The sequence below is a fragment of the Acanthopagrus latus genome, chromosome 14 (genome assembly GCF_904848185.1).
Source record: "Acanthopagrus latus isolate v.2019 chromosome 14, fAcaLat1.1, whole genome shotgun sequence".
Lineage (NCBI taxonomy): Eukaryota > Metazoa > Chordata > Actinopteri > Spariformes > Sparidae > Acanthopagrus > Acanthopagrus latus.
Window position 1 is genome coordinate 15,359,325 of NC_051052.1, and position 24,341 is coordinate 15,383,665.

At 40.2% G+C, this 24,341-nt stretch overlaps 4 protein-coding genes across 6 annotated transcripts in view; 2 read left to right on the forward strand and 2 right to left on the reverse strand.

Moving 5' to 3' along the window:
• Positions 1-92: 92 nt before the first annotated feature.
• On the reverse strand, positions 93-12,943 carry si:dkeyp-38g8.5 (uncharacterized protein LOC568385 homolog). Of its 2 annotated transcripts, none has more exons than XM_037122315.1 (4): positions 12,885-12,943; positions 3,008-3,101; positions 2,321-2,408; positions 93-2,240 (listed from the first exon to the last, which is right to left on the reverse strand). In XM_037122315.1, the coding sequence occupies exons 3-4, from the start codon at positions 2,390-2,392 to the stop codon at positions 1,515-1,517; spliced, it is 798 nt and encodes a 265-aa protein (XP_036978210.1). In that variant the 5' UTR covers positions 2,393-2,408; positions 3,008-3,101; positions 12,885-12,943; the 3' UTR covers positions 93-1,514. The 2 variants fall into 2 exon arrangements, with proteins under 2 accessions (XP_036978210.1, XP_036978209.1); XM_037122314.1 differs by lacking the exon at positions 12,885-12,943 and adding an exon at positions 3,526-3,702.
• si:ch211-244b2.4 (uncharacterized protein LOC541512 homolog) lies at positions 4,841-11,209 on the forward strand. Its single transcript, XM_037122510.1, has 11 exons — positions 4,841-4,856; positions 5,696-5,790; positions 5,887-6,007; positions 6,695-6,839; positions 6,922-7,054; positions 7,160-7,280; positions 7,388-7,466; positions 7,559-7,651; positions 8,509-8,611; positions 8,697-8,805; positions 9,630-11,209. Exons 1-11 carry the CDS (start codon positions 4,841-4,843, stop codon positions 9,689-9,691), a joined length of 1,077 nt encoding a protein of 358 aa, XP_036978405.1. The 3' UTR covers positions 9,692-11,209.
• si:ch211-244b2.3 (uncharacterized protein LOC557230 homolog) lies at positions 11,644-18,658 on the forward strand. Its single transcript, XM_037122313.1, has 12 exons — positions 11,644-12,059; positions 12,147-12,183; positions 13,949-14,078; positions 14,274-14,418; positions 14,505-14,625; positions 14,714-14,795; positions 14,903-15,014; positions 15,713-15,818; positions 15,951-16,026; positions 16,259-16,322; positions 17,195-17,309; positions 17,434-18,658. The coding sequence occupies exons 1-12, from the start codon at positions 12,057-12,059 to the stop codon at positions 17,490-17,492; spliced, it is 1,050 nt and encodes a 349-aa protein (XP_036978208.1). The 5' UTR covers positions 11,644-12,056; the 3' UTR covers positions 17,493-18,658.
• scyl2 (SCY1 like pseudokinase 2) overlaps positions 18,512-24,341 on the reverse strand; it is a 12,476-nt gene continuing 6,646 nt past the window's right edge. For both annotated transcript variants that reach the window (XM_037122306.1, XM_037122305.1), the window contains 8 exons: positions 24,156-24,269; positions 23,854-23,986; positions 23,120-23,238; positions 22,861-22,961; positions 22,570-22,639; positions 22,395-22,472; positions 22,157-22,279; positions 18,512-21,461 (listed from right to left, as the gene is read on the reverse strand). In XM_037122306.1, the coding sequence (XP_036978201.1) occupies positions 20,841-21,461; positions 22,157-22,279; positions 22,395-22,472; positions 22,570-22,639; positions 22,861-22,961; positions 23,120-23,238; positions 23,854-23,986; positions 24,156-24,269 (1,359 nt within the window). In that variant the 3' untranslated portion in view covers positions 18,512-20,840. The remainder of the gene's footprint in view (positions 21,462-22,156; positions 22,280-22,394; positions 22,473-22,569; positions 22,640-22,860; positions 22,962-23,119; positions 23,239-23,853; positions 23,987-24,155; positions 24,270-24,341) is intronic.

Below are 24,341 nucleotides of genomic sequence, written 5' to 3' on the forward strand. Positions count from 1 at the left end.
CACACATACAAAACACACACACACACACACACACACACAAACTTTCTCAAAAGCCAAACTGTTCCACGACTTGATGAAGAGTAAACAACTGGTGGCATTTGGAGACATCAGTTTATTAAAAACCCTCACGTGGCATGTATGTTTCTGTTCAGTGTCTGTTCACGACTGGCAAGAAAGAAAAAAAAAACACCAACCAGTAACATTGTTTAAATATGTTTGTTTTGTAAAAATAATAATATTAATATTAATGACAAATCTAACACTTTTGGAAATATGTATACTAGCATAAACTTATTTAAGCTGAAGCTTAATGAAAGGTAAAATTGAGTATCTAATGCAATAAAAGACGCATTTAAACACAATCATTTGTTGTAAAGTCTGTACTGTAATATAAAAATATATATTCTGGAAAAAAACAAACCTTTTTTTTTTTTTTACATGAACTGCAATATTTGGTATATAACATTTCAAAAAGTGATGTTTTCAACCGTGCACAATAGCTTAAACCAAAGACTCTAATGTCTCGAGTCGATCAAATAAAGACTATTGTTTGATTTGGGAGGGCGGGGGTTGTTGATTTTGATTGTGGATGGGGTTAAGAATAATGCTAATAGCTTGCTATTGTGTGCTCTGTATGGAATAACCACAAGTGAATAAAGTTGTTTTGAAGACCTCTCCGAACTAGGAGTGGCTCACCGTTTTCATTGACAACTCATAGGTTAGCGTTTAAAGGAAAAGTTCACCTAAAAGTGAAGATTCAGTTGTTATCTACTTTGTATCTCAAGGTGATGGAAAGTTGGGTAAAGACTCGGGGGTCCAACCAAAGCTTTCTGGGGCTACACAGCAAAACAGCGTTCTCCTAAACAACTGAAGTTAGAGACTTGTTGTAAAATGGCTCCACACAGCTCACCTGGCAAAATCCAAGTCTCTGTTAGAACCAGAGTCCAAAATTGACTATAAAAGATGTTATCGATGCTGCTTTTAAAGCTGAAATCTTAACTGCTGCTGCCAAGCCAAAAGCGTTGCACACACTATGTGAAGTGGGAACACATCGAGGTTGTAAATATTGTCTTTGCAAACCAATCTAAGGTCTATTTAGCTTTGGTTTTGATTTGGCTTGGTTAAGCTTCAGAGTGTGCGCTAACATATTTAGATTAGCAGCTACAGTGAACACTTCAGTTTTAAAAATGGGGTAAATAACGTCTTTGCAGATCAGTTTGGGAACTCTATCAGACACGGATGAGCTGTACTGAGCAATTTTTTCTTTGTCCAGTTTTTATGTGTTAAAAATGTCTCACATATTCCTCAGCTGTTTAACACTGTTTTGCTGCGAAGCTCCAGAAATGACTTATGGACTACAAAACTTCCCCCAACATTCATCGTCATGGGGCGAGTAGATAATGACTGAATTTTCATTTCTGGGTGAACTGTTCCTGTAAGTATGATGTGCATTTTTTATGTGGCAATGCCTCGGGAAGGTTTTGTGCAAAAAAAAAACAAAAGAAACCCACCAGTCAAAAATTTTCAATAAGTCTTTCAAACAAGCTGAGGAAGCGCTCCCTCCTGTCCATGATGTCTGAGTCTGACACCTGGCTGTCGTCCTCTGTCTCCCCCTCAGTCCTTTCTTTGGGTACAGAAAGTCTCTCCAGCCTGGTTTTGTCTCGCTCCAGGTTCAGCCGCTCTCTGCTCACAGCATTTCTGTCCTTTGCCACCAGCGCCTTCTCCCTCTCCAGCACCGCCTTTTCTCTCTCTATCATCGCCCTCTCCCTCTCCAGCGAGGCTCGGTCTCGGTCCAGAGCGGCAATCTCTCTGTCCAGCACGGCTCTCTCCCTGTTCAGCACCAGCCGCTCCCTCTCCATCACCTGTCTTTCGCTATCCATCATGTCCCTCTCTTGGTCCACCTCTCGCAACATACGATCTATCTCCTGGCTTCCATCCCGCTGCGCCGCCACCGCCGCTGCTGCCGTCACCACCACCTGCTCCTCCTCCAGCTCCTCATCTCCATTCAGGGAAACCTCAATCTCCGGCACGCCAACCAACAAATCTGCATTGGTGTTCATCACCATGGACACCTTTCTCTTCTTTGGTTTGGAGGGTAAGTAATCGCCGTTGTCGCTGGGGTGCGCCTTGAGGATGGGGGCGCTGCCTTCCAGCCGACCCTGCATGGCGTCGTCCATCAGCCTGAAGTAAGGCCATGCTTCAGGGAACACTTTCACCCCATCTGGAGGATTTACCAGCCCCTGAGAGGGAGATGAATGGAGAAGGAAATCTGTCAAAATGCTGAAATAAATTTAAAAAAAACAACAACAAAAAACTGCACCTTATATCTTTTCTTCAAGTTTTCCCATTTTTTGGATGCTTGTCTGTGAGTCATCATGTGCTGCAAGCCCATATGTTTCAGGATGGCCCTGAAAATACAATACAATCATGTTAATGGCGCACTAAAACACAAGAGCTGACACAATTAGGTGATTTCTCTGTGAGCTGATCGACAGATAATGTATCATCATCTATCATGATTATGTAATTATTGTTGTGGTCATTGTTTTCAAGCAAAAAATACCCCAAAAGTCACTGATTTCAGCTCCTCCCATGTAAATGTTAACACAAATTTTGAATACACAGTTTGTCATGTGTGCTTTGGGAACTCTTTTTCTATTTTCTACCTTATCAAAAAGGCCAAACACATCCTCAAAGGCCAAACACATCCTCAAACACAAAATAACTGTGTTTTGTATCTGCTGGGAAATTAAACCACAGGCTGTTAATGGGTAAACCCTCACCTCTGCCATTCAAACAAGCAAAAACAAAGAGGATGGAAACAGATATAGGCATCATTAGGTTGTTAAAATAATACAAATAACATTTTCAAAACTTAAATATGTGACAGAATGTTAAAATGTTACAGGTATGAGAGACAAAAACGGGCACATAATTCCCCCATCACGGTACTTCCTGCTGTGTTCATTCTATTTAGTATTTTCACACAGTAAACTAGCCGGCATACCTCCATGCCCACAGTGAAGTGTTTCTCCTCCCAGAGAAGAGGTTTTTATTTGTAACCCTCAGCTTCACAAAGTCTTCAATTTCCTTTGAGCTCACTGAATGAGAGAAAAGAAAACAGAAGTGTAATACATGCAGTCAGTACTGTGATTCAGCCTGTAGTGACCTCAGTTGTCAGTATTTGTTTTAATATCTAATGGGACTACAGGATACTTTGTCTCCTTCCTTTTTAACTCAGGTGAGACACCATCACCCTGTTAGACCAACTTTGCAACAGGTGTTAGCTCACAACAACTCAACTGTTAGTCACTTTATGTATCATCTTAGTTTGATGTCGTGTCATTATTCGTTCGCGTAGCAACAAACACAGCCTCTATTATGAGTGGGGGTCGGGCTGAAGCATGTTGTTGGATGAAAAGCGTGCTTCTCGGGTACTTCCACCATGGAGCCTACTTGCTAGGTGCCCTCGCTAACGTTAGCTAGCTCTGTTAAAACTTGACATTTCTTGCCGCCCGTACTTACTTTTATACGTGAACTCCATGGGGTTGGCTCTATCAGAGCCGTTGTTCGTGTAATCGTGATCCTGAAATTCCATTTTCCCCTATTTGTGTTCGTCCTTCTTTTTCTCAAGTACCCTTCGTAGGAAAAGGTCGCTGGGTCGTTCCGGCTCCAGAAGGACCCTATGTTCTTCTTCGCGTGTTTTTAAACAGAGCGCCCTTAACGCACTCTATGTACGGGGTGGCGCCAACGGTGGAATGAGCTCACTACCGCCAGCCAGCGTTGTGGTTGTTTCGTGTACTCCAGCTTCTTGTGATCAGACTGCAGTTTTTTGTGTTTTCCACCCTGTTTGTATATGTTTCTGGTGTTATAATTGATTACTAAATTTAATTTGTTTATTATTTGATTGATTTGTATGTAAATAATGTGTTTTTTTTACATCATCCGTACAATTTTGACCTTTTTATATACAGTGTGTGTTGTTTTACACGTATACATTATATATATCTTTATGTATGTGTATGTTGCTTTGCTCTGTTTAGCTTTGTTTTCCTTCTTTCAGTAATATGTCTGTGTTTATCATCATGTACACTGTTATTGATTTATATTTATTTTCATTCAACTAAAATTAAATCAATTATTAATTAATACAGACTCAGGGTCCAGATAAAAGACATTCCACAAAATAAATTACATAATAAATGTCAATAAAAGATATTTTAGTATATATTAGTGTGTTAGCTGTAATAATGTCCACGCAATAGGGATTGGTAGCAAGTAGAGCTAAAAAGATACGTTAGATAAAACCAGGATGATTTCATTTTCAGAGAAATTTAGACAAAGACAAGAGATACAACTTATACATGAGTTTTCTTAAAACACCAATAAACTCCTGCACTCCTTAACTTTATAATAATAAGAATAATAAGAATAGTAATAATAATAATAATAATAATAATAATAATAATAATAATAATAATAATGACTTATATACTTTTATTTAAAAAGTTGTTTACAGAGACATAAAAAACATGAAAAATCCCAGATGAAAGATAAACAACAGTACAATTCATACAGTTACACAATAATAGAGATAATGAGACAACTCGAGAACATTATTTTTATGTATATTTTTTAAGTGATTTATGACGGAGAGTAAATTATGTGTTCAGGAATTTGGGGATTTCTCCAGACCTAAAATAGCCCATGGTTGAGGGAGTTCTTGCTCTGAGGCACTTCAGCAGTGCCAGCCTCTTGGCAGACTCCAGCTGTGGGTGGGGCTGGAGTTTATCTGAAAAATACGATCATGAAACGAAAGTAGGCTGTATCAAACAGAAGAATGGCGACTGCTCACGGTAAGTACCATTTAAACACTAATTACTGCAGCGCTTTGTTAGTAATCTGCGGTGTTAAATTCAATATGAACACTTCCTTCTGGTTTTCCTTCATAATAAGAGCTGCTTGTGTCCAGTGTGTGTCTGTTTATGTGTTTATTTACATGTGACATTCAGAGATAGATCTCCATATCGAAACAAAACTCAACACAAGTGTTGATATGCGTCATGTTAGAGGAAGGAAATGGTGCAAATCTTTAGTCTTATGAACACGTTATTAATTCAACTTTTCACCGTGATTACCTGAAAAAAGTTTCACTTTCGTTTCTGTGGAAAAAGTGGAGCTCGCACTCTCTCTGTAGGATGTTCATGTAACTATTAATAGACCGACATCAGTGTAGTGGTTTAAAATCACGCTTTACTGTAATATCTAATTGACATGGTGTTAAATTGAAGGTGCGTTCAATAGCTTTACATCATTTCTCAAGTATTTTCCAACCAGGTAGGTCATGACCAGTATACAGTCTAAAACTAAAGCTGGTAATTGTCCAGCAGGGGGCAGCAGATCAACTGTACATGTACCAAAGAGAATATCACGTGTGTTAGGGGAGCTGTAGAATAATTTAAAATAGAATTGTAATATTTATAATATTAAAGGGGTAATAATTTTGACCATAAGTGAATAAACAAGCTGTTCTCAGAGGAAAACGAGGTCTCAGAACACTGTTTGAGGCTGGAAAGGTGGCAGGGTCCACCACATATAAACAAAGGGAACCCGTATGATATTGTGTTGTCCTTAAATGTCATGTACACTGTAGCTGCTGAGTTTTAAAGGCTTTCCTAAACACTTGACATTCCAGAGTCTGAAGAGGAATCTCTCTCTGACGGTGAGTCTTACGTCAGCAATGAGTCAGACAGCGAGTCAGACGGATCAGACGGGGAAAACGATTCTCAGGTTTGTTTCTGGATGGGGAATATTTCTGGGAACACAACTATAACTCCATCTGCCTCTTCAGTCATGAATGACATCTCCTGTGTTTTCCCTTTAAAGTCTCCTGTGAGAGAGCCCTGCAGGTATTACAACAAAGGAGGCTGCCGGGACGGCGCCAGGTGCTCGTACCTGCACGTCTGCAGGTACGCACTGACAGGAAACTGTCGCTACGGGACTGAATGTAAGCTGAACCATGACGCAGCGTCCTCTGACGCAAGAGGCGGAGCTTCACACCAGACGAGGGATGAGGAGGAGACTTGAGGTTAGATGGTCTTTATTTCTGATCCACGTCTTAATTTCAAAACATTTACACTTTAAACTCCTTAAATCATCAGACTAGATATGCACGTACTAATATACTGTACACTTTAAATAGTTTAAGGAAACAGAAGTAGGTTTAAATTTGTAATTAACCAGTAATGTCTCTATTATAACAAATGGAAGGTTGAGAAAAGACAGTTTAAAGTCAGAGGTTTGTGCTTAAGACAAATAGACAAATCATCAGCGATACCTGCGAGTTTCACATTTTATTTTGAGACAGTATGACGGTAGTTTTATATCCAGTTTGTGCTTTTTACCTGTTGGTCAGGTTTGAAACATGATGGATACAGATGTTAGATTAGATAACTTAAAGCTGCACTCTTTATTTTGCCGCCACAGGACAGTAAAACAAACTAACAAAACAAAATATCTTTATATTTTTTACATTATAACCTCATAATGTTGATTTGATTCGTGTTTTCAATTTTCAGTTTTATTGGTCGACAACGCTGTGCTTATGGTCTGGTTAGGTTTAGGTTTAAATCGTTATATTTATTTGTGTTTTTTCAGCACCAAAAACTCATTGCTGTGTATTTATTCCATCCAGTCCCGCAGCTGACGGATGGTCGATACCACCAGTGGCAGCTGAACGACGGACGTGGCTGGAAGAGTATTGATAACGATCACATCATCGAGGCCCAGTACTGCCTGCCCCACAGCAAAAGCATTAAAATCTACAACACACCATACGGGTAACAACACAGCGTCTGTAAACATCTGAACATTGATGGTTACTGCCTGATTATTGATCTAACTCTGGGTCTGCGTCTACAGGGCGGTCAGTATCGATTTCAACAGGATGAAGGTGTATGGGAAAGATCTAAAGGTGAGGCGGCTGGACGATGGGAACACCGTGTGGCTCTGGTACTGCACCCTGCGACGGAAGTGGCACAAGTACGGAGAAAAGGTAGATGGACTGTGATGTGATTTTTTTTTTATGTTTTGATTTCTTTATCTTCTTGTCTGGTCTGTTGATGAAAATTGATTTTATTTTTTTTTTCTTTGCGTACAGGACTCCAGGGGCAACACCAATCCTGTGAAGTGCTCCGACATAGAAAGGAAGTTCCAGAGTAACCCGAAGAGCTCCTTCACGTTCAACATCGGTTCTGAGACCTTAGAGATAAAGTTCAGAGGTGGAGCACGCTCGCAAAAGCCTTCACATGCAACATTCTTCACATACAACGTTGTTCGTTTCCTCCTCGGACACCAGCTTGATTGTTTTTTTTTTCCCGTTTGTCAGAAATGAGGCAGGTGGGACAAAACAGGAAGAGGAAAGTCACTCGACGGCCATCTTACCGACCGCAGCAGGCAGCGGCAGGGTGAGTTTGGTTTCTGGGTTTTTCTCGCTTGTTAGCTTTTCTCCCAGAGTCAGAACTGAATTTACATGTTTTTTGTTCATATTTTCATGTAGGTCGGGCTGGCCTGCATGCATTTTTACTGCCATTACCGCCACATCCTCTGTGAACCGTCTGTATCATCACTGTGCTGCATTATTATTAACAATGTACGGTCAAATCAAAATCACATCAGATCAGTTTTATTCAAATAGCTCAGTGGGCTTTTCAAACTGTACAGTGAACGACGTCCTCTGTCCTTAGACCCTCAATCTGAGTGAGGAAAAACTTGCTATATTGGAAAAAAAAAACAACTTTTCGAGGGTAAAAGGATGGAAGACTCCTCAGAAAGAGCAGCAGAGGAGGGATCCCTCTGCAAGGACGGACTGACATGCAATAGATGTCGCCTGTACAGAACAAACTGGACTGATCGAATATCTGATACAGATTACGATCCTATCTCAGGGGGACAGGCGATCAGATCTCACTTCCCCATTAACGCTAATAAACTTGTGCATCACTTGGACAAATGGACGCCAATGTTTTGGTTTTTTTTACACATAAAGAAAGAACTGTGTAACATATGCCAAATTTACAAGGACGCTCAAATGATTCAGAATTTGACATAGATAGTCTCTTTTGAATCAAGAACTCACAAAATTGGGCGATTTTTTTAAGGGAGTCTGGTGGATTTCTCTCCCTCGTAGACTCCTCGCTGTTGTCGATTGTAGTTGATTGTCCTGTATTGTGTTGGTCTTCGCTGCCCACTTGGCTATAGTGTAAAACATTCTCAAAATTGATGTAAATTGTTCTTAATAACTAGTTAAAAGTTATCCCAGCTTTTCCCCCCAGTTTCCAACTTTAATGCTAAACCAAGCTAACCTGCTGTGGGGCACTAGCTACAATATTACGTGATAGTGGTATCAATATTCTCATCTAATTCTTGGTAGGTGTGGCATAAATGTATATCTCGAACCCTTCCTTTGTAACGACAACATTAACATTTGCATTCTGTCACGATGTTCAGAGTTTCTCAGGTGGCCGCAGCTCTCAGCAATGTTTCTCTGGGCACCAAACCAAAGTGGCAGTTCGAGGGAAACAGCAGTGCGTGGCACGACTACAGGCCCAGGGTGAGTTATAGGACATTGCTTGTCTTTACATAATAGCGCTCAGACAAAACCCTGACGATTTGCGTGGCCTTGTTTTCGCACTCAGACCGAATGCTCAGTGACCAGCGAGGACATCGAGAGGAAGTACCAGCAAAACCCCAACGGCAGCATGGTCTTCAAAGTCAATGGACACTCCTACAAGCTGGACTTTGGAGGTTGAGTCATGTTTTTTTTTTTATATGAGAGAAGATGATAACGCTTTATTTTACAGGTTCACTAGTTCCTAAAATGCCTTGCAAATGTGCTTAATTCCTCACATATGTTGAATTGTGTGACACAGTTAGCATTTTAGCATGTTGTGACCTGCTGATACCACTCTCATGTTTGTACACTAAATATGATGGTACACCTAGTAGACATTAGATTAGCTTCACATTAAGCCTGAGGACAGGGAAACGGCTAGCCTAGCTCTTTCCATGATTCATGAAAACCAGCTTCTAGGACCTCCAGGGTTCACTGGTTTACACTCTCTATCTTGTTTCTTTAATCTGTATAAAGAAAGGGAAGACATGTTGGTTTTCAGTGGAGGTTGCTGTTTCCCAGAAGTCACTGCACCTGGCCAAGAAAATAGATCCAACACGACACCAAATTGTTATTTACTTTTTTGTTCTTAATGTCAATCATTACGCTTTGGAGGTGCTTGAAGGTGTATTTTGTTGATTCATTCTGTACGCTAAGCTAGGCTAAGCTAAGCTAACTAGCTGCTGATGACATATTTCGCATACAGATATGAGACTGGTATCTTTCCATTTAAACTATCTGCGAGAAAGTGAATACACATATTTACTAAAATGTTAAGCATTTCCTTTTTCATGGAATTATAAGATTGTAAGTTTACGAAATGTACGTCTCTTAGTTTTTACACATTTATTATTATTTGCCCCCAATTATGTAGTCTCATTTATAAGAGCTTGTTGCTTCCTTTTAATTGTATCATTAGTTTATATATTCTTTCATATTTTTTTTTTCCCCTCCACAGAGATGAAACAGATCAACCTCAAGACCCAGCGCTCACGCAAAATCCAGCGTGTGCTGGTGTGAGCATCAGTGACCTCAGGACAAAAGACGGCGAAGCACGTGTGCAATACTGTCGCTCAGACAATCACTTTAATCTGAGAATCATTTATTTTGGGTGTTTGGTAGTGATGGCTCGGTCGCGAACGAATCAGTTCGATGGAACGACTCTTTGACGCGAACTAACTGACCTGATTCCCTGTTTCACTTCTGTCTCGTTTGTTCGTTCGTTCTAACAGACCAGTCGCTGTGTTGTTCACTGTTAACTTATCAGAGTGGTGAGGAGGACTGAGAGCCAGCCAATCGTATGCTGAGTCTAGGACACTGTAGTCAAATTTTAGCCAATGAGAAACAGGAAAGCATAGCAACCATTTCCATGAAAAAAAAATAATAATAAAATAATTTGTTCTGAGCTCATCGTTCCTGTTCGTTCACTGAGTCCTCTCCAGTCGTTCTCGTTCAGTCAGTCACTTGTTCTTGGCTGGTCGGCTTTAGCCGTTAGCTGCTAATTGTCGTGTAGTCTAAGTACACAGTCATGAGGTTGCAGCTATGTATTTGCCTTGAACTACAGTGTTGACCGCTAACACGAGGAGCTGAGAACTGTGTGTTACATGATTCACCACTGAACGACGTTGTAAACGGAAGTGTAATAAAGTATAATCTTATTTATTTATGTAATCACACGGAGACACATCTGGATTGCAATAACTTCTGTGTTTACTTCCTGTTTCTTCCTCTATGACCCTCCCATCAGGTTAACAACAACACAATGCTGGTAACATACTCCACCTAGTGGTAGGAGTCATATATGCACATACATCACAGGAAGCGCGACTGAACGAACGAACAAACAAACTACATGAACGAGTCATTCTGCCAAACTGACCAACGGGAACTGAATCTCGACATCAAACAATGAAATCCACCTCTAGTGTTTGGTGGATTCATGGGATGCATAAAAACGTGTTTACAATAAATTGAGGGTAGGATTAAATTATACTGAAGGGTTATGGTTAGGTTTGTGTGTGTTTTTTTACTTGGTTGCCAAACAGCGAATTGATTGAAAACTCAAAGCTGCCTTATTGACCTGCACTCAGAGTTTGTACTGTACCAACCTGCCTTTGCAAAAAACTATGGTTTGACCCATACTTGTATCACTTACTCACCCACTGCCTTTGCATTAATTTTTTGTTTTCAAAGTAAACGTTACAATAAACCTTCCAGAAACATGCCACCTATGCACCTTACCTTTGAGGTGTTGTATGACTCAGTCGCTGTGTGACAACATTATGGAATAAAAAGCCACATGGTTGTCGCCTCTTCTGGTTCAGTTCATATGATTTTTTTTTTCACTACAGATGAAAACTGAAGTTGAGTCTTGGACCTTTTTAAGTTTTTATTCTGCTTCATACGGATGTATCCTCCTCTGTACTGATGGATTTATGTGATCTGTGTGGAAGGAAGTCCATTTCTACCAGCTGAAGAAAAAAATTGATAAAAATTTGCCTCAATAAAAAAATATTATCCCATGTTGATTAACTATGACTTTTGGTAGTAATTTTGACTTTTTGTGTCATATTACAACTTTTTATGTAATAATTATGACTTTATCTCAACTTTTTGACTCTTTGTCTCATATTTTTCTTTTTATCTCATAATTATGACTTTTTTGTGTCATATTACAACAGTTAATCTCAGAATTATGACATGTTATATCATATTCTGACTTTATATCTCATAAATGTGACATTTGTTCTCACAATGTTTGCTTTTTATCTAATCTTTTTTATCTCATTATTACGGCTGTATGTCATATGACTTTATAATTATAAACTTGTCTTCTCATGGACTGATTATGGACTCAAATGTGCTTCCACAGCTGTGCACTGAGCTGTGGGTACAGATAATTAAATATTCCGTAATGGAAATCAAACATGATTGCAAGTAAAGAAAGTCTATGCAATGTTTTTGTGCGCTTATTTATTTAGCTGAGGTGATGAGGCATCATATCCATTGTCTTTGTCATTCATCTTAATGAGTTAATAATTATAGAAAATTAGTAAATTAAGTAGAAAGGACAAAATAATATTAGTTAAATATATACGAATGACAACTTACTCAAATCGATCGTGTTTCAAGGCTTTTTCGAGTTCTTTACGTCACCTCATCATTACAGGCTATCAGATTAATGTTAGGATCATCCCACCAAAATAAAAGCCCAACAGTTGCTGCTTTGCGTGTTTCTGGGAAAACGAAAGTGAAAGAGAAGCTGTGAAGACTTAACAGGAAGAAGAGCGACACAAACTTCATCAGAGGAGTGAGAAGAACATTTAAAGATCTCTTGACGTTGGTTTTTTGAGAGTGTCGTCTCACAGGTTGTTTCCCGCACAGCATGGTGAGTGTTCAGCACAGAGTCAGTCTCTGGGTGAAAGGCTGGTGTGCTTCACTGTCTGATGTTTGTGTGTTTCATTCGTTGTTACAGGACCTTGAAGAAAGCGATTACATATTGGAGACTCAAGGTGTGTATGACACGACAGATAGTTAAAGTCATTGTTACTGTGGTTGACTCTCTCTGATCAGGGTTAGGGACTAATATTTAGTCAACAAGGCTGAAGGAAGTCCTTAAAAAGCCTTAAAAGTGTCACTTCATTTAATGTGTGTAAATGTAATCTGTAAAATATACTGCACTTAATGTGTTGAATATAAAATTAGGTCTACATGACGCAGGAAAATGTCCCTTGTGACTGCTACACTCTGATATAATATATGATTAGATTATTACCACTCATGTAAAAGCAGGATTTTACAACGGAAGCTGATTTAAAACCATTTTTGCTGATCAAATTTGATGCAGTTGTGTGTTGTTGTTTTTTTTTACTTTGAAATCAGGAAGTAGTGAGAAATGCTGCCCAAGGTTCCCCAAAGTGACGCCCACACAGTGTCAATGAATTAATTAAAATAACTTAAAGTGAAACTCTCGCCAAAAAGCAACCGAGGCTTTATTTGCGATTGAATATGAGTCAAAGCTAATTTTCAATGGAGTGCTACGGGCACTTTTATGCTAGCATGAAAATCGCTATTTTAAAAACACTAAGAAGACTCGACACAACATGAAACTTTGCTCGTAGTATCACCAGGGTCTCTACATATGAACACGAGCATTGTGAACATTGTTTGTGAACACAGAGTTTACGAAAAAACTAGTTTTTGGACTACTCACGTTAGCAGTAACATCTCCGGCGCGCCGCTGTCATGGCAGACAAAAAGTGTCGATCTCCGAGTGCGACCTGACAGGCAGGAGGTCCACCATTACTCTCCCGCCTGTTAAGTCGTACTCGGGGATCGACACTTTTTGTCTGCCATGAAAAAAATAAAATAAAGCTAAAATACGAGCTTGCCCAAAAACGAAACTACGGAAAATCTTAAAAGTGCCTCCCTCGTCGTAATTATGCTTTTACACGAATGTTTGACTCATATTCAATCACAAATAAATCCTCAGTTTCTTTTTTGGCGAGAGTTTCACTTTGAAGAATAAGCAGCAATTAATTTTTTAGCAAATCTTGACGAGTCAAAAACAACACATATTAACAACACATATTAACATTATAGTGTGTTTAAAATAGTGAAATGAATTTGCAATACATACAAAGGAATAGAGGTAACAATTTCAAAATACTGTCTGTTAATAGATAACTGAATTGATGAAAAGTGATCAGCTTGTCTATTTTTATGATTATTCTTCCATTAGACCAAATAATCTTGTGATGCAATGTTGTTTCATCTTAATTTATACTCAGTTTAGTCAGCTAAAAGTAACTTTTCTATAAGCTGATTTTTTGCCCCTTTTTTCCCCCTTTTACTGCTCATATATCTGTTTTCAGTCCCTCTCATGCGATTCCTTTTTTTCTGTTTTCTTACTGTCCTTTAATTGTTATCCTCTATCTGCTCTTTATTCCCCTGATGTGATGTCCATAATTGGTGTTATTCTTTTATTCATCTCCATTCTCTCTCTCTTTTACTGTGCCTGTTATTCTTTTCCCTTTTGATGAGTCACGTTGTCTCCTCTTGTGTTTCACACCTCTCTTGTTTTCACTCAGCCTCAGACTTTGCTCTCTGGGGTTTGGCTCGACCGTTGAGGTCTCATCATGTAATACTCTCTTCCTGAGATTGTCAGAGCACTTTGCAAACTCTGTCTTTAAATGTACATAAAGTCCGTTTTAGTATGTGTGTCATTAAAAGGAAACATAAACCCGTCATGAGATCCCATATTGTTCTACTCTGCAGCCGATGAGAAACATTATGAGTGGCAGCTGCTGGTCGCACAGCAGTGGCTGCGGATTGACAACGACTTTGTGATTGAGACCCACTACTGTCAACCTGGAGCCAAAGGAATGACCATCAACACCATCCATGGGTCGGTGTTGGTCACTTTTACTTATTTATTTGTTTGACAAAATATGAATTTGATCTTAAAGTTCCTGTATTTTATCCAGGAAACACTCTGGCGTGATCTGGACGTATTCTTAGTCATTTAATTCTGACCAGCCTTTGAAAAAGCATCTAGATTAAGGGAATATTGATATACGATGATGCTATGTGTCTTCTGCAGGCAGGTGTTCATAGATTTTGATAAGCTGCAGACAACAAATTCAGCCATGAAGGTGCAGAGACGCAGCCTCCTCCGTCAGGGCCAGACGGAGGACGTCGGCTGGTACTACAGAGACGACCAGCTGTGGCTTGAATACGGATCCCAGGTGAGGACAGTTTGGACCCTTAATTCATTCCGATTCTTGTGATCTCCAGACTCTGAGCGCCTCCTCGCTCTCCTCCTCCTCCTCAGAGCACCAGCGTGTTGTCCGCCTCCGTCAGCAGCAGAGACGTCGAGCGCCAATTCGCTCGGAACCCTCAGGGATCCTTCAGCTTCACCGTGGGCGCCATAGGCTACAGACTCGACTTCTCCAGTGTGTGATGTTTTCGAAACACGTGAGCTTGACTTCATAAACTGTGTGTCTGTGCGGCTGAACCTAACTGATGGTATTTTATTGGCAGCCATGAGCCAAATAAACTGCAACTCAGGGATGCGCAGGGAAGTACGCAGGCGACCGAAATTCAAATCCAACACAACAGGGAGGTGAGATTTATTTTATCTTTCCTGGCAAAAGGAGGATTTTGTTCACTGTGTGCGACTTGAAAACACCACTTCCATGTTTGAAACGTTGTACGAACATGTCTCCGCAGCCTTTACGCCACCTCAGGTCTTCTTTCGGCCTCCTCTTCCCAGCTCAGCGACGGAGGCTTCAGGTGGGAGTTCATGGGAGACGAGGGCGTGTGGACAGAATACCAAGCGCATGTAAGCAACGATTTCATGTAGCAGTGGTGAAAGATGTTAAATGAAAACTGAAGCTGCAGCGATTAGTCGATCAAAGAAATAAATATTGCCTGTTAGTTGGATAATTGATTAATCGTTTTGGACGTTTTTTAAGGCCAAGACTATTAAATATTTGCAGGTGTCAGTCTCTTAAATGTGATGATTTGCTTAAAATATTTATGAAAGTAAATGAAGAGAGTGTTTTTCAAGCTGTTGGTTGGACAAAAGAACAACTCCTGGAAAATGTGATATTTATGAGATAAAAAGTCTATATTTAAGTACATATATTTAAGTATATCTATATTTATTTTAAGTCAAATTTATAAGATATTAAGTCATATTTTGAGATAAAAAGTCATATTTCTAAGATATTGTGTCATATTTTAAGATAGAAAATCAGATTTTTAAGACAAAAAGTCAGAGCTATTGAATAAAAAGACAAAAATGAGATAAAAGTCATATTTCTAAGAAGTCATTATTATCAGATGAAAAGTCAACATTTATTTCACGATTATGACATAACATGGGAACTTCTTTTCTCATCCAGACTCAGTTTTCCTCACCTGACAGAAATGGGCTTCTATATGTTTGTTTAAGTTCCAGTTTTGTCCCCCCATCATGAAAAGTTGAAGTTGAACCCTTCTGCTCTTTACGGTTTATTGGTTTGTCTCTGTGTGCAGGCCTGTTCGCTCGACAGCGCTGCCATTGAGAGACAGTACCAGCTGGATCCACGGGGCCAGCTGAGCTTCAGGGCCGGGAGATTCTCCTACACTCTGGATTTTTCAGGTAATGCGCTCGCAGGCACTGACAAAGCTGCTCTGGAGCAAAAATCAGACAATGTAATGTTTCGACTTTTGTTGAGGATGGCGGTTTAAATTGTCACTAAGCTGTCGCTCTGTGTGCACTGGTTCATCATAGCGATGCATCAAGTCAATGACAGTGTGGGGACGAGGCGAGCAGTGAGGAGGACCGCAGACAGTCAACAGATCAGCAGGTTCATTTATTCACCCTGCAAACATATAAAACACCACCATATATAAGACACTGTGCAATTTAAGGATATGTTAATTTAGTAAGATATTAATAAATATGAGGTAAAAAACATTTACACCTTAATTTGATTCAATTTAAGTAGAGTATTAATTGTTGTATTTCTTTTGGTCTATCTTATACACAGTGTGTGTTGTGTTACTGTAAATGTTTTCAACTTAAATTCTTCTTTTCAGCGGTCGGGACACACCCAGGTGGCAGTTTCAGGATACTGGCAGAATATGGAAAGATTATTCCAAAGTAAGTTACTGGTTTCTTTTGTTGACGTGTTGCTAAACACCGGCAATCGAAGAACAGTAAATCCAATAAATTAGTAAATAAGTATGCAACAGTCAACCGCCATGCTAGCAGCCTCACTGGGCTTCACTCTGTACAGTAGTGCTTTTAGCTAAATGCTAAAGCAAGCATGCTAACGTGAGGGACGCTCCTAACAACAAATTTCCCCCTCTTAAAAGTTTTTATCTTATACTAGCCTATATCAACTAGTCCAAAAATCAAGATAAAGCCATGGTTAATCATCGTCCAAACAATATTGTAGTATATTGTAGTATACAGATGGCTGCTAACATCTTAGATGCAACAGCTGTTGTTACATTAGCAAGCTAACGGATCTTGGGTTGTGTTTTTCTTATAAAGCTGCTTTTGACAGGAAATAGTCAAATTGTATCACCATGTGATTTAAATCTGTAAATAATAATTAATTTAACATTTATAAAATAAAATAACCTTTCCGGTGCTAACTAGCGTGGCTAACACAATTAATCAATGAGTTGACTAGTTACGTATATCCCTAGCTGACATGCTCAGTGTTAATGCTAACATGCTAACGTTAAACAGGTAGGCAATTATGTTTACCATGCAATTATTCAGCGCCTTGGTTAAGCAGGGCTTACATTTGCTAATTAGCATTTAACACAATTTTCAGTTTATTCTGACCCACAGACCCAAGCTGCTAGCATTGCTTAAAAAAACTAGTCGATATAGAGTGGTGTAGCGATGATGTGTTTTTGTAGGCTAACCCAGAAGTTCGCATCACCCTGGTTCCTAGCCCATGGGATATCATAGCCATCATATTTTTCCTTCAGACTGTTGTTTCTGTTTTTGTTATGTAGAAAAGTTATGGCTGCAGCATGTCCAGTCAGGACATCGAGCTCCAGTACCAGCTGAACCCGTCAGGCACCATGACGTTTACCACCATGAGCTTCAAGTATGAGCTGAACTTCGCAGGTGAGCCTCGAACATGGATGCTTACAATTTTGGTCCAAGCTTAAAAATAATATGTATTCTAGTGCTTCTGTACAAAGAATCCACTATAATGTGGTGATGTCAAATTTAAATGTGTGTTTTGCAGCCATGACTCAGAAGAACCTGTCCACAACCACCACCAGATCAGTGCGACGACTCACCTAACCAGTGAATGATTCAGAATTGTACGTTAAACGTGTTTAACAAATGATGTCAGGGATTCTTTCTGCATTGTTTACCTACTTACAAGACACTTTACCTCTCTTGAGCTGAGTTGTGTTTGAATAGTGTGTTCTCCACGGTGGGGTCTAGGGATTGGGTTAAGTTAATGGTAGGCGTCAAGAGGAACTTTACCAATATTAAAATCTGTTCACAAGTCTAGGGAGTAATATTCCATCTGGGGCAAAAAGCTGCATAAAGTCCTCTGTGGTGCTAGACGCATGTGGTGTAAGAAATAAGTGTTTACCAGAGTGCCATTTGCTTTACAAATCCAAACATCTGACAAAATTGCCAGTGGCCGTGTTGCATTGTGGGTAATGTAGGCGCCAGCCATTCCCAAACTCAGGAGTGACACAGCTCCATTTGAAACCAGAAAATCTTTTGGAAGACAAAGTATTTCACGCAATGTAACTCCTTTTATCAGTTCTAACTTTTCTAAATGTAAATATGTAATCATGAATATTTTATTGTAATTTGAATGAATGTAATTTTTTTTATGTATTGTAAGTGACCTTCAAGGTCCACCAGGGGGCAGCGGACCACAATTTGGGAAACAAATTGTTGTAGATAATGGTATCGATAATAAAGAGCGTAAAGCTAAAGTCCTCAAGGAAACACAGATTAAAGGAGAAAACTTTGACACAGACAAACCAAAGGGCTGTTTACCACGTTTTATACAATCCTGCCTAATTAACTTAAATTGTTAATGACAAACACTGCCGTGTAAACAATGCACATGTAAAGAAAACTGTAATGTTTACCTTTTGCCAAGATACCTCTAAGTTAACTTGTGTTTCTTTAAAGACTTCTTTCCACATACATCAGACTTCACAGTGACATAGGAGACATCTTACACCCAGCAATTGAATTTTTGTGAAGGTACAGGTGCCAGCTAATGAATTTTAAATGTGGTAATTACACTTTTCTTCCCTGCAAAAAACATTTCAGACAAACGCCAGAGATCATTTTGTGTGGAGGAGGATCTTTAATTAAACACTGCCTATAAACAGTGTGCAGAAAGTGTGTATGTATCTTAAAATGTTCATTATTACCATCATGTTTTCTTCGCTGTAGCTTCTTTCTTTCCTAAATTAAAGCTACATTAACTCCAATGTCTTAAGTAGTGTTTTCAACACATCACACAAATAAACGACCACCGTTTGAAGGTATTAGATTGTGTACTTTCCTTTGTATGTACAGATTTTCCATTGGACCACCTCAGAGACCAGCACCTCAACACATAAAACAAGAGCCACACTACACGTAATATGACAGCAGTGGTATACAAACAATCTCGTAGAAGAATAAGCTTTACTTTTTCTGCCTTGGGGTTCTGCTAGAACATGTGACACGCGCACCACAGATCACATTCACTGTGCGATGAAATCAAAAAAACTGCCACGTACTGCATGTCAATCTACAGGCGGAAATGCTCCAATCATAGAAAAAAAAGGAAGAAGGGAACCTGACGAGTCAAATTCACTGGCGGGTAACACGAGATAGCTCACCTTCAACAGGCAGGCGTTATTTTCACAAAGAAAACAAAAAGTGAACCCAGTAAAAGACGTTACACTCCAGCATGTTAACGACAATCATTGTCAGCAGAAACACAGTGTGACCAAGGTGCAGCTGAAAACCCTAAAATGGTGTAGATCTCTTCGCAAATGTAAGATTTAGAATGAGTACACATCGATGTTAAGCTGTTTAGAAAAATCTGACGGACCTATGAAATTATTGTAGGTCAGCTGAGATGAAGGTAACGGACGCGATACGCACCCTTCACGGCCGATAAGGATTATTGCACACGACTCATCTAAGGCCTCTTAACCATTATCACAAGGACATAAAAATGCCAAGGCCCTCACAGAGCAATCCATTTTTAAATAACTATATATTTACACATAATAATAATAATAATAATAATAATAATATTGTCATCAGCACAGGTCCTCTGACAGCAATCAAAATATAGAGTGAAAATCTTCATCAGTGTACAAATTTGATCAACAGAAATGGTGCACAGGGAGGATTTCAGAGCCTCTTAAACACCTCATCAGAGAGAATGCGGCTGGATGTGTGAAATAAAAAAATGGAATCATTGTTAGGAGAGATGTTAAAGAAAAAAAATATATCAAACTTCAGATCTTCTGTAGTCAATTTCAGTAACATGCGACAAAGCAAATGTGAGAGCAGACAGCTGATTAAAAGAGAAAAAGTATTAATACTTCGAGTAATAGATGACTGCTGCCTGTCTAGTTCTACACATGTACCCGTGTAAGGCACGACAGCCTAAGCAGTGCATATGGTCCTCATTCATTGACATTAGCATCTTGTTAAAAAAAAAAATAGCTACTCCACAAATAAGTCATTCATACAGCCATTTACAGAAACACGGGTGAGCTTTTGTCACCAAAGAAAGACAAAACTAAACCTTTTTTCAACAAGCTTGCTCAGATGTCAAATCAAGAAATGAAAAAAAAAATCGAGTTCTGCAGGCGTAGAAAAGCCAATGATAGAGAGAATGAATCCAAAAATGGTGACCGGACTGAATCAATGGTCCAATTTGTGTCCAGGAAATGGAGGTTTCTGGTGCTGCAGAGAAACAGCGAGGCTCCGATTTTCTCCACGGAGGAGCCTCCTGGATGCAGATCAGTGACTGCAGGCTAGTTGGTGCTACACTCAAAGCTACCTCCCACAGGGCTCAGACATTTTGATGTATGCTGCGTTTGTTTTTAAAGCCAACCCCCTGATCACTTTAGACATGCAGCAAAACCCTAAAATAGTCTGGAAACGCAATAAAAATAAAAAGGTACAGAAGCCTGAAACTGAGCCACTTTTCTGCCCCCCGTCATCTTTTTCTGCCAATGTTAAGTGCCGATTCTGAAGAAACGTGTTTAATCCACTTCATCCATCCAATCATTCATGATATGAACACAAAACCTTCCTGAATAAACTCAGTTGGGATTCATCCCAACCTGTGTTATTTGGACTCCCAACAAGTACAAAACAGTAGGAAACCCCCAGCATTTAAAGAACACAGCATAGAAGAAGAAGATGTTCCCGCCCCCAACCGGTTGTCCTTCTGGTCCAGTACAAATGGAATTTGCCAGCTGAATGTGAGCGAGAGTCAGAATTTAAACCAGGTCGGATTAAAAATACACACAGCAACACCCTTGAAAGGATTTTTCAGTCTTTTGTTCTGTGAGAATTCAAGGCTCATCCATCCAAAGTTATTATAAAGGAATATACTCAACTGGCATCTCTTCTTTTTTTTTTTTTTTTTTAAATGCAAGTTTAGCCGAATAAGTCTTTCAGATCATTGTTGACAGACGCACTCTGTTTAATTCCACTTTGGTTCAGGCTAGCAGCAGCAGCCGCAGGTTGAGAAAAGTTCTGCGGGCTGAAAAAAGGGTTTGCTTGCATCCCAAACCCGCTGGGCACTCCTCCCATACCTACTGGTGCGCCCTGCATCGCAGTCTGAGTGTTCTGGGGTGAGCTAAACTGATTGAGCCAAGGGGTGTTGGTTGTAGGCTTTGGGCCCATTTGGTTGAGGGTGACTTTGGGCTGGCTGGGTGTAAAAAGACTGTCCAAGGCTGACAAGTCGGGGGCTTTATTCGTCTGTCCTTGATTCTGCGTGAGGGCTCCAAAGTTTGGGGTGCTGGTGGTGGTGGCCATGCCGCCGTAGAGGCCAGGGCCTGCGGGGCGAATGCCCATCCCCATGCCTCCAGTCTGAAAGCCCATTGGTTGGTTGAAGCCGTTGGAGACAGGGGCGCCCATGGGGCCCATCATGGGGCCGGGGGCGGGGAAGGCAGCGATGGTGGTGCCCTGCACTGGGGCTGGTCGCGCTTGGTTCGCCAAAGAAAGGCTGTTCAGAGATGTCATGTTGTTGAGAAGGCTGCTGGTCAGGTCCTTAGTCTGCAACATAAAATGGAGAGGGATTAGGGGTGTCACGATTTCTGTTCTGAGTTGGAAAATCAGTCTAAACGAGCTATCAAAAAGCAGGATCAGCGATTCTAACGATATTTCATTTCTCGTCACCTCAGCTGACTTGGATGCAATCGAAACAAACTTCAGAGTCGACACACGAAGATGTTTCGGTTTATTTTGTTGTCAAAAGATTCTTTATTGATTTATTTAATACTATTTTTAAAGGAGGGTTAACTCGTGGGGGATGAACCGAACTGAACACAACTGATAACATTACCAGAGATCCTTTATTCATTTGTTTGGAAAGAGGGTTCACTTGGGACAGATTTGAGAAAACCATTAAGTAAAAAACAGAATTTCTATCTTTTGCTGTTTATTACTGAATCCCTAAAAAGGTGTTTTTTTTGTCTCTCTCGAACTCTGGAATCTTCAGTTTCAGTGAATATTATTCTAACTTGCTGATCCCTGAGCTGCAAACAGCCATCATAATTGAGTCAAACCCTTTTGTAAAATACCACTTTTTTACTGAAGAATTACAAAACGTAAATGGCAGTTGTTAGGGCATAAAACCAGTAATCTGCTGATCTTTACAAATACAGATGCGATAATCTACCAATGGCATAGTCGACACACCATGTGTGGTCGAGCATTTGTTTATGCACACGGATGTTTTCAGGCGTTACCTTTGAGTTGTTGGCGGAGGCTGGTCTGACAGTCTGTGGTGCTAGTGGTTGCTGGTTCCTCAGTTTGGCTGCCTGCTCCTGCTCCTTAGCCAAGCGCTGCTTCTCCTCTAGAGTCAGAGACATCTGGGGAGATGCAGAGGACGAGAGGAGAGACCGTAAACAAACTGGACCGCGTGCTAATTGGACAAAGGTGAAGATTTGTGTAGACTGTAAATGAGGAATGACATTGTTTCCGTACTCTATTAGGCTGCGGGGCGGCTGCTGCAGATCCGTTTTCTTTCCCATTAACCCCGCTGCTGCCAAAGATATCATCAATCTGGGAGCAAGAGGACAGAGGACTAATTGGAATCACTGCAGCACAGACACATTCATTAGGCAAGTACACCCCAGTTGTCATTAAATCGACCTCTTACCTGGGTTCCAGAGCTAGGTGGGCTCTTTGTCTCCTCTGATTGGCTCCCTGGGTTTGAGATGTTCATACTCCTGTTAATAGAGATGAAAATAAACAAAAGCAGAAGGAATATAAGTCAAGGGAATCAGACAGGCCTGGCTAGTTGCACCATTTATCCTATTCATGGTGCCAGTATCAAAAGCTAATTGCTTCCTACGACAGATCCAATTTCCCCAGACGTTCCAGCGTAGAAAACCCTCATCAACATGCAGAACAGTTTTATATTTTCATCAGACAGAATCAAAAGGGAGACCTCTGCTGCTCCTGCATGACATGTAGCTGCTCCAGCTTGGTCTTGTGTTCAGCCTCCATACGACTCAGCATGTCCCGTATGACCATCATGAACGAGTTAAACTGAAACATGGAACATAGATGAAACACGGGATTGCATTAAATACAAGTCAAGCAGATCATACAAAATGTGTTGAAGATGAAGTAATAAAGTGTTTCACAGATTTGCAGGTGAAGAAAATGTGAAAGGTGTGTTGTGGCTGTGTTAGGGAGTGTATTACCTGGTTAAGGTTGAGGTTGTTGTCTATACTAAGAGAGACCAGGTGGGGCAGGCTCTTGGTGGCAAGATTCTCTTTGGGGATGCCCAGCTTCTTGTGGCTGAAGGTGCACTTATAGATTCCTAAAGAGAGAGAGGAAAGGGAACGTTATTAAACCCTCTGAAGCACTTAAGTAATTTCTGAGCGTTTTCTCTGCTTCAGCCACATTTTCACTCATGGTTCTATCATATTTTACTGCGCTATATGCAGTTAAAGATGCTTTGCACCTCTACAGAAACAGTACAATCATGGCTAGAAAAAGAGAGAACTAAAGGATGTGTTTCTGCAGTGTAACAGTTATAATAAGTTATGATTTGTTCATCTGAAACTGGACAGTCTGACAATCTTTTGTCTGCTCTTAGTTACAGTATTTTCAGTCATTACTGATACAATCACTGCTTGTAGTGGTGCTGGTGTCTGTCTCTTTTATTGATAGTGTTGTGTCAAAAGGCAATCCAGGGACAGGACTGCAAATTAGCCAAGATGTAATGTGGCCCTACATGTATTGTCCCTGTCAAATACACTGATTTATACATCATTAATTTCAGTTTTCAATTTTCTGGAAGCGTTATTTTGCACCTTTTTATAAAAAAAGACAACATGCCCATAAAACCCTCCTCTGAGTTTCACAATAAAGAGTGTTAAGCAGACCCAAACGTCACACAATTGTTAGTGTTAAGTGTTTTTAGTTTCTTTACCTAGAATGCCCATGAGTACTGCCGGTTCTCTGGAGGGGATCTGTTGTAGGAAGGGCAGGATCTCATCGATGACGTACCACTTGTCTAAATATTCCAAAATCTTCCCCAGACACACCAGAGAGTTCACACGGACCTACACAGTTACAAAGGAAAGATGTATATGTAAAGTCAAAATGCATCTACAGGTTCAAAGAGGTAACATTTTGACATTTCAGCTGGTAACTGACAATAGTGAGACATCTAAAAAACTGGATCTGTGCACAGGCGTGCAGCCTGAAAGGTACAAGCTGAAGGAGACTCACAGCGAGCGAGGAGGTCTGTAGGCAGGCTGATTTGATTCGAGGGATGAGGGAGTTCTTCATGGAAGGGTAGTCAATCAGGTTGGCAAACGTCGGGATGATGTTGAGGCACAGCTCCTGCTCGGCCACAGATAAGATGTTGTGACATTTTTATGATGCCATGAGCATTCAGTCTCACTGTGCTCTCGA